The sequence below is a fragment of the Dermochelys coriacea genome, chromosome 6 (assembly GCF_009764565.3).
Source record: "Dermochelys coriacea isolate rDerCor1 chromosome 6, rDerCor1.pri.v4, whole genome shotgun sequence".
In the NCBI taxonomy this organism is placed as follows: Eukaryota; Metazoa; Chordata; order Testudines; family Dermochelyidae; genus Dermochelys; species Dermochelys coriacea.
Window position 1 is genome coordinate 119,311,194 of NC_050073.1, and position 14,348 is coordinate 119,325,541.

The 14,348-nt window shown below is 41.3% G+C and overlaps 1 protein-coding gene and 1 long non-coding RNA gene across 11 annotated transcripts in view; both read right to left on the bottom strand.

The window, feature by feature from the left end:
• TMEM260 (transmembrane protein 260) overlaps positions 1–14,348 on the bottom strand; it is a 144,332-nt gene that overhangs the window by 35,702 nt on the left and 94,282 nt on the right. For 3 of the 10 annotated variants that reach the window (XR_006282378.1, XR_005293549.2, XM_043517647.1), the window contains exons 1-3: positions 13,625–13,825; positions 3,620–3,651; positions 2,703–2,854 (exon numbers count right to left, since the gene is read on the bottom strand). Coding sequence is in view for 8 of the 10 variants with exons in the window: in XM_043517647.1 (XP_043373582.1) it covers positions 2,703–2,854; positions 3,620–3,651; positions 13,625–13,769 (329 nt within the window). In the remaining 2 variants the exon portion in view is untranslated. Of the gene's footprint in view, positions 1–2,702; positions 2,855–3,619; positions 3,652–13,091; positions 13,208–13,624; positions 13,843–14,348 lie in introns of those variants that run through there. The other 7 variants (XM_038405794.2, XM_038405790.2, XM_038405787.2 and 4 more) reach the window with 6 other exon arrangements.
• LOC122460833 lies at positions 5,010–6,198 on the bottom strand. The gene is made up of 2 exons (XR_006282379.1): positions 6,062–6,198; positions 5,010–5,938 (listed from the first exon to the last, which is right to left on the bottom strand). It is a non-coding gene; the product is annotated as an uncharacterized LOC122460833 (long non-coding RNA).

The following is a 14,348-nucleotide window of genomic DNA, read 5'->3' on the forward strand; positions in this document are numbered from 1 at the left end:
ATGTCCTCTTAAATAAGAAAGAATGCCACTATTCAGAGACTCAAAAGCCTCTCATTAAACATGAAAATAAATTGTTCTGACCTGTGAATGAATAAACTCGTGAAATATCTCAAACAAATGCCTGACAAAGGAATACATTTCCAGTACATATATGCCGGAAAATAACAAAACACAACAACAATTAAAAAAACAATGCTTCACTGTAGTGGATGTATAAGCAAACATGCCCTGCTGGTGGTTTTACGTTCACAGAAGAAAGGTTTTTAGAGGTTAAGTTCAGGTCACACGACAAATGAAATTGTAACAACCCAACTGACATTGTATAATGTCTTCTTCCACTCAATCAATAGGGCACTGTTAGTCCTATTTCCATAGAGATGGCTTGCTCCTTTCTGAAGGGTGCCTATTGTTTGAGGAGAGAGATTTGCCACTTGAACTGCGTTGTTCCCAAAGGATACATACTTCATCAATTATTTATATTCTTATCATCTACATATTTTCATATTAACATCTGCAGCATACATACAGCAAGCATGAGAACTTAGCTGTTTTTCTCTTGACCCTGACAGGTTTTCAGAAGCCACTTAACAATCAGCTAAATTATAATTAAGGCACAGAGATGTATAAGGATTTGATACACTGTTTTAGAAAGCTCAAGGTGTCTAGAAACCTGGTTAAAAAAATGCAACAACACATAAAATTTAAAGCCTTTAAAATAGATTGTGCCAGTACATTTTCAGAAAAATGTACAAATGTGCAACAGAACCAGACAGCAACAGCTTTTTTGTTAAATAAATGTCTTTAAGCACTAAGAACTGATTTAATAAAACACCACCAAACCATACTTTTGAAATATATTTGACACACAATGCCTCAAAATGTATTTTATCAGTTGGCACTGCTGAGCTTACATGATGTTAACAAAGATAACATATTATTAAGAGTTATGAAAAGCTACTTCAGAGACAGGAAAGATTATGGACGATTGTTGACTTGACCATTTCAAGGGATTCTTGCTGCTCTTTTAAATAAGTTTTAAATATGACTGAACGAACAAAATTAATTTTAGAATCCCTGGTTTTCCTTTAAGAGTAAAAAACACCCAAAACTAGTTTGCCATTTTAATACTGCTTTCCTGTAAGAAAACTTTTTTTAAGTTGCGGGGGGAAAGGGGGGAATTACAAGGCTTCATAGGCCAAGTTTCAGCACATAACAGATGTCTGAGTTATAAACTAAGAACCAGGGAAGATCCTTAATGACAGCGTAATAATAGGAACTACAATAATGATCAATCAAAAAGATTTAGAGCATGAAAGGAAGTGTTCTTCTTGATAATTAATTCAAGCGTTATGTTTTGTGCCTTGACACTGTGCATGGTGCTGTACATAAAAGAAATGAGAATACTTCCTGCCCTGAAAGTTTACACTCTAAATATACTGTTACAAACTGAGAGTCTTTTAATTGGAAACATTAACTAGATTTATTATTAGTTAAGGATAAAAATGATGGAACTAAATTTTATTTATACGCTATTATAGAGAACTATCTAGCACATAATATAGCTAAAGATATTTCAATCCATAGATGTACACTTCGGGGTACAGTATGAAATCACGTATGAAGGACCATGTTTGGTTTTAAGGTACGTATCTTATGTTAAAATATCAATTTCTCTTTAATAAAAGAGAGCTTGTCAAACAACGGGGGGCATTCCTGTGTGGAGCTGAGAGCTCTCAACACTGACTGAAGTTTGTCAGAGTTCAGGATATTCCAGCTCCCGCAGGCTCAAGTCCATTGTTAATTTTCTTATACATATTTTAAGTGACATTTTGTGCTTCCACTCAAAGAACGTATTAACGTATGATTTAGTAACATTTTCAAGTCATGAAGTAGGCCCTATTTTTTCTCTGTAAAAGAGAATTAGAAATTGTTTATATCTTTTTCCATAATCCTCTCCAATATGGGTCAGGCTAAGGTTAAGAGTAGAGGGAACTACCACATCAAAGACAACCAGGGTTAACAAAATCCAAAACCATGTGCAATTCCAGTTGTCTTCTTGTTACAAGGTTAGAGGTCTAGAGAAAATGGAGAGGTTAGAAGGTTCTGATTCTCCTGCAGACTGCAACGCTTACAGTGGGAGAAAGCAGCAAACCACTGTGATAGATACAGCAGCCAATATTGATCTTTTCTGTTCACATTATCCTTCCTGCATGTATTCTGAATTAGAATGAATATCCATTACAGTGATGTAACTAGAATGCAGCACAGGTATGAAGACAAATCAGGTACCAGAGACAGGCATCTGCCCATAACCTCTAACAAACAATTAAATTAAATTTACAGTTTACCAATAGGTGAAGCTCATCTTGCTAATCTAAACGGACCATCTGCATCTTTATATAATGACAAACTTCATTAGTTCTGGTTAGTTAATCTGATCGGTGATTTGTAATAATGAGACTGAAAAACTTGTCAATCCTTTTTAAGAAGAGTGCTGGGTTTTTTTAAAGAAATTTTTGTGAAGGGACCTAGGCCAAATTTAGATTAAACTATTGCTAGTTTAATCAGATGAATCTATTACAGTTCAAAATTTAAGGGAGACAATTATGGTTAAAAAAACCCAGAGGTATTGCTGGTTAATCTAACCCACTTTCTGAGATGTGGAAGAGAGCAAAAAAGAATAATACTAGAAACTACTTTACCTGAAAACTGTGTAATAAAGCAAAGATGCTGCAGCTGCTCCCAATAAGCCACAGAAAAGATTTACTCGGTAGGCAATGGAACCAAAAGGGAATAGACCAATTACCAGTTTGGCCAGCAGAGTGAACAAAGGGTAACCAGGAGGATGGGCAACCTATGGACAAACCAGTAATGGGTTCACAAAGTTTCCATACAGCTGAAGTAAAAATTGCAATGACATTCTAACTGAGAAGTATCTTCTTTATTATACACTATTATACACTGGTATTATACACTATGGTCCATCATCAATAACTAGGGTCTTTGAACAGAAGCTTCTCTGTAACAATCTTTTTGTGCCAATTTTAACTTAGCAAATATTTTCTTTAGTAGATTTGGCTACCCAAATCACCCATAATAATGACTCACTTAGAAAAGAGGTGACATTTCATTATGACTTCTTAAACTGCTTGTTGTATGGGGGTCACAGTACATTAGGGTCATTCAAAAGGCTGTTTTTAAGAAAGCAAATTCTGAACTATTTTATTGGTTAGCAAGTTGAAAGACCACACTGCTATCGGATTACCACCATGCTGACAGTCCTAAGGTCTTGCCTAAAGGGATCATGCACCATAATAAAGTTTATTAAATAATAAAACTTATTAAAATTGTTAACCCGATTTATTTTATTCTCCCCAGCTTATACAAAATTTGGGTTGATAATAAGCCAGCTACTGTATATACAGTAAAGCCTTTGCTTTATAATTTAGTTTAATTGGATTTAAAACTTGAAGTAAATTGTCGCGTGCTGTACTTATAAGTTAGTAAAAACTGTGGTTTGAAAATAAATTAATCTACTTTACTCCATGCTTAATTAAACTTCCTTAATTCCTAAAACTGTTAATGAGAGCATTGATTAAACAATAAAACTAATACTTACTCCAAGCTCATATGCGGCTGTGATCAGCTCCCCTGTGAAAAAATAATGTAAAACCAATAATTACTATTAGGAAATGACACTCCTCCAAAGTTTTCAAAATCCAAATGCTTGCATTGGGGTTTTGCATTAATTTGACTGGATAAAACTGTAAATCTGTAGAGATTTAACAGCATGAAATTTTCTAAGAATATTTTCTCCCTCTGATGTCGTTGCACAAAATATCTTTTGTATGTTTTTCGCAAGACTTTTATGGACAGATAAGTGAAGGTGTAGGTAGGCTGCATTAAAGAATGGCCTGATAAATTCAAGTTACAGGCATTATTTAAAAAGAAAAAATTAAACAAGACTGCTTATTTCAATAATTTTCAAGAAAAATAGCATTACAGTTTGTATAGTTTATACTACATTGTTTCTTAACAACCTGGTTATTTCTCATGAAAAAATACAGCTTTATATTTTTAAATAGGGCAAAAATAATCCTTGTGCATGTATGCCTGGGTCAGTTTATTCAGGAGACCAGCTATAACATGGTGCAATTTGAATTTGCAGCATTATTTATTTAAAAAGTGACCCTTGTTCCTGCTAGGGGATATTAGTCTCAGCTGACATCTTCATTATATAATACAATTTAGATTTTATATTCCGTTTGTATTTCCTGTGATTTAAAAAAAAAAAAGCCAAGAAAGAATTGTTTTAGTGTAATAATACCTAGCATTTCTACAGCGCTTTATATCATTAAAGAATTTTACAAACATTATGTAGTCATATATATTAAATATATTAAACACACATAAATACATTAAAATAACATGAAGGCAACAACACAAGTAGTCACGAAATTCAAAGTTAATGCTGATATTCTATCACTAAATGGAACATCAAGGATTTAAGTCACCTTGGATAGTTTACTACCTGACATTCTAAATCAGTGATAAGAAAAGGAGTACTTGTGGCACCTTAGAGACTAACGAATTTATTTGAGCATAAGCTTTCGTGAGCTACAGCTCACTTCAATGAATGCATCCGATGAAGTGAGCTGTAGCTCATGAAAGCTTATGCTCAAATAAAGTTGTTAGTCTCTAAGGTGCCACAAGTACTCCTTTTCTTTTTGCGAATACAGACTAACATGGCTGCTACTCTGAAATAAATCAGTGATGTGATCCTGCCTTGAATTTCTATTCCCTTTCCTAAATGGACAGGACAGCTGCAGTCTCACTGTTGTACTGAATATTACTGGTCATTATTATTACTACACACATTATAAGGTGCTTGTGCAATATTTTAAGGGGCAGTATGTATGGTACATGATACAGACAATCTGAATTGCATTGCTCCTTGCTATATAAATGGCTAAGTGTATGTTACAACTGTATTTTTTCATTTGCAAATAATTCTAAAACAGAGATAAGAATTCTAAAAGAAGTTTTTAAAAAACATCCAGTTACAGTGCATAATTAGGAAAAGAGGTGATAGTCAAGTTACACTTCCTGTTAGTCACTGATGTCAAATCAGGGATCTCATCTAGAGCATTTGAGAAACCCCAGAGCCAGCCCCTGATAGCATAACAACCTCTTGGCTCTTGGTTTTGTAGTGCTATGAAGTAAGTGCTATTTTTATTACTACTCTATTTTAGGAAAGTTTCTATGTAATGTATGAAACACAGTTCGGATTTGGAATTTACTCATCCCCAAATTTAATTTAATCCATAATGGCTACAGCAGTTCTGAGGTATTATAAATCCAGGGAAGCCGGCAGGACTTGGTTCTGCATGAAAATGAGCAACTCAGAGGAACTGAGCGTTCTTGCTACCCAAAGCATACTCAATAGGTTGCACACCTCGCTGCAACTTGCTAAGCCAGGGTTGTCTCTTTTCTTCTGCAGAGAATTAGGTAGAGCTGGGAGTGGGTTTAGAGACCTGGGGTGGAATCCTGAACTAACAGGAGTTTTGCCATTGACTTCAGTGGCAACAGGATTTCACCACTTGTACTTAAGTGTGAACCCATAAATTTTGGTTCAAGCGCCAGCAGTTTTTTGTTCCATAAAAGTTACTAGAGATCTCACTAGGCAGAAACTCCTCCTAGGTGCATGCTCAGCAACACGACTAAGACGTTCTGGAAAACACAGTGCAAACCCCAGTACAGACAGTCTAGACAGCACTGGCCATAAGCTATCGGAACCACAGCCTGAGGCACGTTAGCAAAGCGGATGTCTGTAATTTGTTCCAAGTGATTCCCCGATTTTGACTATGACCATCATCTAAGGTGCTCCTTGTTTTCCTTTGCAAACAGAAATGTATGAACACCTGCAGCACACTGCGTCCTGGAAAGCAGTCATGAGGATCAAAATTAGCAACTATTGTGAATGTGGAAAAAGGTCACATTAATAAAGGAACCCCTGAATTAGGTTTCCTGCCACTTTAAAAGCGCTGTGACAACTGCATACCTGCACAGTTGCTAAGGAAGCTGAATTATCCAGACTTCAACTTGTTGGATTAACAGCAGATAAAACCAGGCTCAGAGCTGGATGTTGCCAATTTTTGCACTAACCTGTAGCCAAAGCCACAGTCCGTAGGACTGAGCCAACAACAGGGCAGCATCTAAAGCAATATCACGGACTGCATCTAAGAGATGGCTAGGGACTCAATTAAATCTTTCTAGGATATTGGGTAATGTATTTGTTTAAAATGCCTATTACTGACAAGAAATATTTTGCACTATTATGCTGATACGTATTACTATGGTATTGATCCCTACTCTGGATAAGGACATCAAGACAATATGAACGTAAACTACCAAGAAAAGTTAGAGGATGTATAGCATTGTCAATTTTCAAGCATTCCGACACAGCTTTTTAAAAAGTGTTTATCGGAACAAATACCAAAACCTCTAAAACACTTTAGGCACCAACCTTCATTTGAAAAATGAAACAATACAAAAGAGACAAAAAAAGTGCTGCTGCAATCTTGACGAACTACTGGGGTATCAGAGTAGCAGCCATGTTAGTCTGTATCCGCAAAAAGAAAAGGAGGACTTGTGGCACCTTAGAGACTAACAAATTTATTTGAGCCCAAGCTTTCGTGAGCTACAGCTCACTTCATCGGATGCATTCAGTGGAAAATACAGTGGGGAGATTTATATATACACAGAGAACATGAAATAATGGGTGTTACCATACACACTGAAATAAGAGCGATCAGGTAAGGTGAGCTATTACCAACAGGAGAGCGGGGGGGAGGGAAATCTTTTGTAGTGATAATCAAGGTGGGCCATTTCCAGCAGGTGACAAGAACGTGTGAGGAACAGTGCGGCGGGGGGGTGGGGGGAGCATGAAATAAACAGGGGGAAATAGTTTTACTTTGTGTAATGACACATCCACTCCCAGTCTTTATTCAAGCCTAAGTTAATTGTATCCAGTTTGCAAATTCATTCCAATTCAGCAGTCTCTCATTGGAGTCTGTTTATGAAGTTTTTTTGTTGAAGAATTGCCACTTTTAGGTCTATAATCGAGTGACCAGAGAGATTGAAGTGTTCTCTGACTGGTTTTTGAATGTTATAATTCTTGACGTCTGATTTCTGTCCATTTACACAAAAGAATAAATGGACACAAATCAGACATCAAGAATTATAACATTCAAAAATCACTCGGAGAACACTTCAATCTCTCTGGTCACTCGATTATAGACCTAAAAGTGGCAATTCTTTAACCAAAAAACTTCAAAAACAGACTCCAACGAAAGACTGCTGAATTGGAATTAATTTGCAAACTGGATACAATTAATTTAGGCTTGAATAAAGACTGGGAGTGGATGTGTCATTACACAAAGTAAAACTATTTCTCCATGTTTATTGCCCCCCCCCCCCCGCCACTGTTCCTCACATGTTCTTGTCACCTGCTGGAAATGGCCCACCTTGATCATCACTACAAAAGGTTTCCCCCCACCTCCCGCTCTCCTGCTGGTAATAGCTCACCTTACCTGATTACTCTTGTGTATGGTAACACCCATTGTTTCATGTTCTCTGTGTATACAAAATCTCCCTACTGTATTTTTCACTACATGCATCCGATGAAGTGAGTTGTAGCTCACAAAAGCTTATGCTCAAATAAATTTGTTAGTCTCTAGGGTGCCACAAATACTCCTTTTCTTTTTACCAGGGGTATGTGATTTGTCGGTCTGCACACAGGACAAGAAGCTAGGAACAACTGGACTCTAATCTGGCTTCTGACCCTGCCTAATTCTATGACCTTGAGTAAATCATCAGCCACTTAATCTCTCTTCCTCAGTTTCCCTGGCCATCTATAAAATGTGGATAATAATTACCTACCTCACAACCATGCTGTGGGCATTAATTAGTGTTTATAAAACACTAGGTATTATTATTACTACATAACAGGGTATATGTGACACTGATATAAAATCAGGACATGAACATGAGCTTGACTTTAAAAACAAAGGACAACACGGTGTGTCTTGAGGCTCAAAATGTAGGGTGCTGCTGTCTGAAACAGAGAGAAAAGTTCTTTTCAACTTGAGTTTACTTGATTCATTTTAAACTGACTTAATGTCTGCAGATGTTTTTGAATTAATTGTAAATTTTATTCTCCCTCTTTTTTATTATTATTATACCAGCAATGGCAAAACACTATGAGAAAGATGCCACTGAAAAGATCTACATCATTCCTGGCATTTACATTTTACGATTACAACACTTTAAGGACAATTTTTTAAAAAAATATAGTGTTTTGAAAATATTGGGCTGTCTTTCAAAACTATGTATGATTTTAGATACCAATCCTGCAAATACTTAAGCACTTGTGCAACTTTACTTACATGAGTAGTCCCATTAACTTCAATGGAACTACTCTCATGACTAAAGTTAAGTGCTTGCAGGATCAGGGTCTTAGAGCCCAGATGCTCAGAGACAAAATTTACAAAGGAGTTGTTTGTCCAGGGGTGGGGGAAGGGAACTGACCTGGTCCTTACGCAGAAGTGCTTATCATGACTATAGTATTACATTTATTGATTCAATACGCTGTAGTTTATCGCTATCAGCCACTGTTTTGGAAGGAAAAAACCTGATCCCAGTGGGATGTGGTGTGGAAGTGCTGGGACCCTAGATGCACCTATTCAAATATTTTAAGTGGAAGCCCGTGTAGAAGGCTAGGAAGAGCTGAGTTGGAAATGACCTGGCCTCAACAAGATCCAGCCGCAAAGCCCCAAAAGACACGGATGGCGTAACTGGTCACTGATTCAGAATGAAATGGAAAGAACAAGGGAAGAAGAGACGCTATGAGGCAGAGTACCAGAGGGACATGCTACAGGAACACAACTCACATTAACTGCCACATCTAAGGCATGGTCTAGCTCCCCTGACAAGGTGGTTCAGAGTCTCTGTGACTGCTCAAGTCCCACAACACATGCAAAGACTGTCACTTATGTCTTTGTTTTACTCACAACCTCAAGTGGAATCTATTACAGACCGCCTTTTAGGAATCTCTCTTGCAGGGTACCAAAGGCAATTCTCTGAACTGAAAGCAGGCATTTCCCTGCGGCTATCTTGGTGGCAACACTCTTCTTATTAAAGTTCGGGGCCTCTTATGATCAGAGTCAGCCAATCATGCTAAACTGGGCAGTGGTGCTGTGACACCTCATAGCACAGTAGCACCCATAATATGCTAAGCTATTATTAGCAGACCCCAATCACAGACCAAGTCCCAGTCGTGTTAGGCGCTGTACAAACACAGAACAAAAAGTTAACGCCTGTCGTGAGGCGCTAACACTATAAAAATATCACCAACATAAAAAGACATGGGGTGGATAAAATAAATACAACACACAAGCAAACAGGTCTGAGGGACAAAAAACACATGCCTTGTTGTTTTTGATATGCTCTAACCCATCAGACGTAATCAACACCCAAAGAACTAAACTAATTTTAACTTATGGTCAAATCAGGAAGCAGTATTGTAGAATCATAGAGGTATAGAAGTGTCTATCCCCCTGCACTGAGGCAGGACTAAGTAAACCTAGCCCACCCTGGACAGGTATTTGTCTGATTCTTAAAAACCTCCAGTGATAAAGATTCCACAATCACCCTAGATAACCTATTCCACTACTTAACAATCCCTATAGTTAGGCAGATTTTCCTAATGTCTAACCTAAATCTTCCTTGCTACAGATTAAGCTGATTACTTCTTGTCGTCCCTTCAGTAGACATGGAGAGCACGTTTATCACATTTGTTATATCTATTTGCATCCTGGATACAAAAAACTGAGCAAGATCACAATCAAAACAGCACAGAACTGTTCCACAAACTGTAAACATGCATTATAGCTATGACCCACATGCATTGTCTAAGGTAATACAGGTATGTATCCCATCAGGAATTATTTTAGAAGATGAAAAGGTTATTATTGTAAATATATTGTTCATTCCAGATTAACATATAATACGGTTAAAAAATAGAAACAGGCAAAGGAAGATGCTTAAAATTAAAATAAAAAATGTTAAACTGAATGAGAAGTCATTAAGATGTGCTGTAGCTAGCCAATGAAATGAGACTGTTACCCCATTTGTCTCTCCCTTCACCCTCCCATTGTCTGCTGAATTCACTTCTTCCATCTTGTTTTAAATATAGTTTGTAAACTCTTTGGGGCCAGGGATTATCTTTTACTCTGTGACTGTACAGCATTTAGCACCACAGGGGCCCAGCCTTCATTGGAGCCTCTAAGTATTGGTATAATAATAATTACAGCCCTGCAGCCAGGTTACTTACAAGGCATGCAATGTACCTGGGGACCCAAATGTTCACTTTATTAGGAAGATTTTTGTGAAGTGAAACAATTCTGTTTTCCACTGTCCTTAAATCAAGAACCTATCACTTGAAACATTATTCAACTTTGTATTAGGGTATGCACGGTTATGCTAAGAATATATTACCTTAAACTTACAATACTGCCAATAAAAAGAAAAGGAGTACTTGTGGCACCTTAGAGACTAACAAATTTATTTGAGCATAAGCTTTCGTGAGCTACAGAAAGCTTATGCTCAAATAAATTTATTAATCTCTAAGGTGCCACAAGTACTCCTGTTCTTTTTGCAGATACAGACTAACACGGCTGCTTCTCTGAAATGCTGCCAATGTAAAACACCAACATATTAAGCTGGAAATATTGTACTTTGCATAACTGCTAAAGAAATCCAAGATAATTGACCACAAGTCTAGTGGAAAAAAATTGAAAAAGTATAATTTAAGATGAAAATTAAAATATAGTTCTAATGAGCTTTCATTTCTAAAATTACTTTCTCTAATTAAATCCTAATTTCCAACAAGGGGCAATGTCAGTTTAAATAGAGACAAGAAACATCTTAGATGCAGAGGTTAAGAGGCAAAGCCTTGAATAAACTGCTCAACTCTTTTGGGGGCTGGGAAAGAGAAAGCAATTTAGTCTGTAAGTACCGTTAGGTAATTAATATACCATCCGACACACACAAACTCAAACTGCAGTTGTACAGGCAAATATGCTAACCAGAAGTTTAAGCAGGACCAGCCTTACAATTTGCAAGTGACCGAAGGAACTGGAGGAGAGATGACATTTTCCCTTCCTATTGGCAGAAGAGTGAGTTTATTTCCCATTTTCCCCTAGTTATACTACTAGAAGGACAAATCAGTCTAGTCAATACACTGCCATGTCAAATATAGCCAGACGTATGCTCAAAAGAGAAAGAACCCAAGCAGTCCCATATTGCTTGCGACACTGGCTGGTCTTGGACACAAATTGTCCCCCCAAGGCTGCTTTCCAAATCCCTTATTGAAAGGCAGGACACAGACACAACACATGTCACAAAACCAGACACCACACGAAATCAGCATGGTTGGGATGTGGCTCCAAAATAAATCTCAGAGAGTAAGCTGAGGTCCCTAGAGATTTCAGGAAGCTCCTCCACTGCACTACAGCACAGCAACCGGGCACAGAGGAAGCGACCAACCCCGACTCTGAGAGATCATCTCCAGAGTGGAGGGAGCAAAGAGGCAGGAGATGCAGATGGACAGGCTACACAGCGGCTGGACAACAAGTCTTCTTAAGACTGGTTACTGCTCATTACTGCATGGCTATGGGAGAGCAGGGGATGGACCTGGGAGGGCTCCTGAACCTGTTAGGGAGACTGCCCATATACTCTTCTCAATTCTCACTTGCTAGGGTGAGACTCTCCTCATTCATTCCCACCCCAAGTCTCTCCCAGGGGGAAAGGGTGATGGGTGCTGCACGGGGTCCTCTGCTTGGTATCCCTCTGTAGAACCCTGACTTTGAACCTCTGACTCACACTCCCTGCCTGTTTTCTCATTTATTGTGCCTCAAAATCAGCTGATCCCTCTGTTCTCTTTTGGCTCTTCCCCTCTGAAGAGCTAGATCGTCAATGGCAATCCATAGAATCATAGGACTGGACGGGACATCAAGAGGCCATCCAATGATGGAGATTTGCAACCTCCCTAGGCAATTTATTCCAGTGCTTAACTACCTTGACCATTAGGAAGTTTTTTCCTAATGTCCAACCTAAACTGCCCTTGCTGTAAGTTAGGCCCATCGCTTCTTGTCCTATCCTCAGAGGTTAAGAAGAACACTTTTTCTCCCTCCTCCTTGTAACATCCTTTTATGTACTTGAAAACTGTTATAATGTCCCCTCTTAGGCTTCTCTTCTCCAGACTAACAAACCCATTTTTTTCAATCTTCCCTCACAGGTCATGTTTTCTAGACCTTTAATCATTTTGTTTCTCTTCTCTGGACTCTGCAATTTGTCCACATCCTTCCTGAAATGTGGTACCCAGAACTGGACACCATACTCCAGGCCTAATCAGTGCAGACTAGAGTGGAAAAATTACTTCTCGTGTCTTGCTTACAATATTCATGCTAATACATCCCAGAATGATGTTTGCTTTTTTTTTTTTTAAACAATGGTGTTACATTGTTGACTCATATTTAGCTTACGATCCTCTCTGACCCCCAGATCTCTTTCTGCAGTACTCCTTCCTAGGCAGTCATTTCCCATTTTGTAAGTGTGCGACTGACAGTTCCTTCCCAGGGGAGCATTTTGCATTTGTCCTTATTGAATTTCATCCTGTTTACTTCAGACCATTTCTCCCGTTTGTCCAGATCACTTTGAATTTTAAACCTATCCTCCAAGGCCCTTGCAACCCCTCCAAGCCTGGTATTATAAGCTTTATAAGCGTACTATCTATGCCATTATCTAAATCATCGATGAAGCTACCGAACAGAAATGGACCCAGAACTGATCCCTGCAGGACCCCACTCGCTATGCCCTTCCAGCTTGACTGTGAATGGCTAATAACTCTTCCCTGGGCACGGGTTTCCAACCAACTTATGCAAACAGCCACCGAGAAAACAGGACCCATCTACAGGTTTCTGCTTGGTGTCCCCATCCAGACCCCTGATTTTGACCCTTGGACTTCATGCCTGGTTTTGCTTCCTGGTTTTGCACTGGCTGCCCCCAGCACTTCATCGTCTTCTGAGTCTCTCCGCTCTCCTTGAGGGGCGAGCCTAGGCCTGCCCCTCCCTGAATCCCAACAGACCTGGAGGGAGGAGGGGGGAGGCTGTACAGAAAAGCACCCCTGGGGGGGGGGGCGGTCTGTGCTTGGCCGGCACACCCTTCGGGGATGGGGTGGGGAGGTGCGGGGGGGGGGGTTAGTTCAGTCTCTCCCCCTGGAGCTCGAAGGGGGGGGCACAGCCGCTGCAGTATCACCGCCCCCGCGGTGCGGGTACCCGGCTGCGCACTGCAGGCGGGGGGAGCCCGGGCTGGGACAAGTGACGAGACGGGGCCGAGGCGGGTACCGTGGCCCGGGGGGGGGGGGGGTGCAGGCGTCACTGGCCCAGCTGCAGCCCTGCAGGGCGAAGCGGCTCCCGGGCCCGGACGCTGCAGGCGGGGCGGGGGGGGTCCCCGCGCCGGGGTCGCGGGGGGGGGGGGGGAAGGGGCGGCCTGGGTACTTTACCCGAGTCTCCCCCGGGCACGGAGGGCGGCAGCGAGGCCGCGTACGCGGCAGCCACGGCAGCGCCCAGCGCCCCGGCGAAGCCACCCGCTCCATGGCGCTGGGGGCCCCGCTGCCTCCCGGGGCGGCTGCCGCGCTCGGGACCCATGTGCAGCCTCCTGGCAGGCAGCGCCCACCCCGCCCCCCCCCCGCTCCTTCCGGGAGAGCCGCGGGGCGGGGCGGGGCGGGCGGTACCACTGCCGCAGGCCGCGCGGGGGGGGGGCAGGCGCTGTGGTCCGACCCTGGCGTGCTTCCCTCCCCCTCCCCCCGTGTTGGTACATTCGGAAAGGGTGCGGAGGAGGGGGCGCCGCTGTCTCCCTGGGCCACGCGCTCCCCGCGGTGGGGAGACGTACTGCGGGCGGGAGAAACCACTGAGCGGGGGGACCGGGAGAAACCACTGCGGAGGGGGAGGATTGAGGAGGCGGGAAGACAGACTGGAGGGAAGGCGGTGGGGGAAGGGGGAAGGAAAGAGTGGGGGAGGAGAGAGTGTTGGGGGGGGCAGAAGGAGAGAGTGGGGGAGGGGAAAGAGGCTGGGGAGGGGCACAAGGAGAGATGGGAGAGAAAGAGAGTGGGGGAGGGGCACAAGGAGAGAGTGGGGGAGGGGAAAGAGGCTGGGGAGGGGCATAAGGAGAGACGGGAGGGAAAGAGACTGGGGGAAGGGCACAAGGAGAGAGTGGGGGAGGGGCAC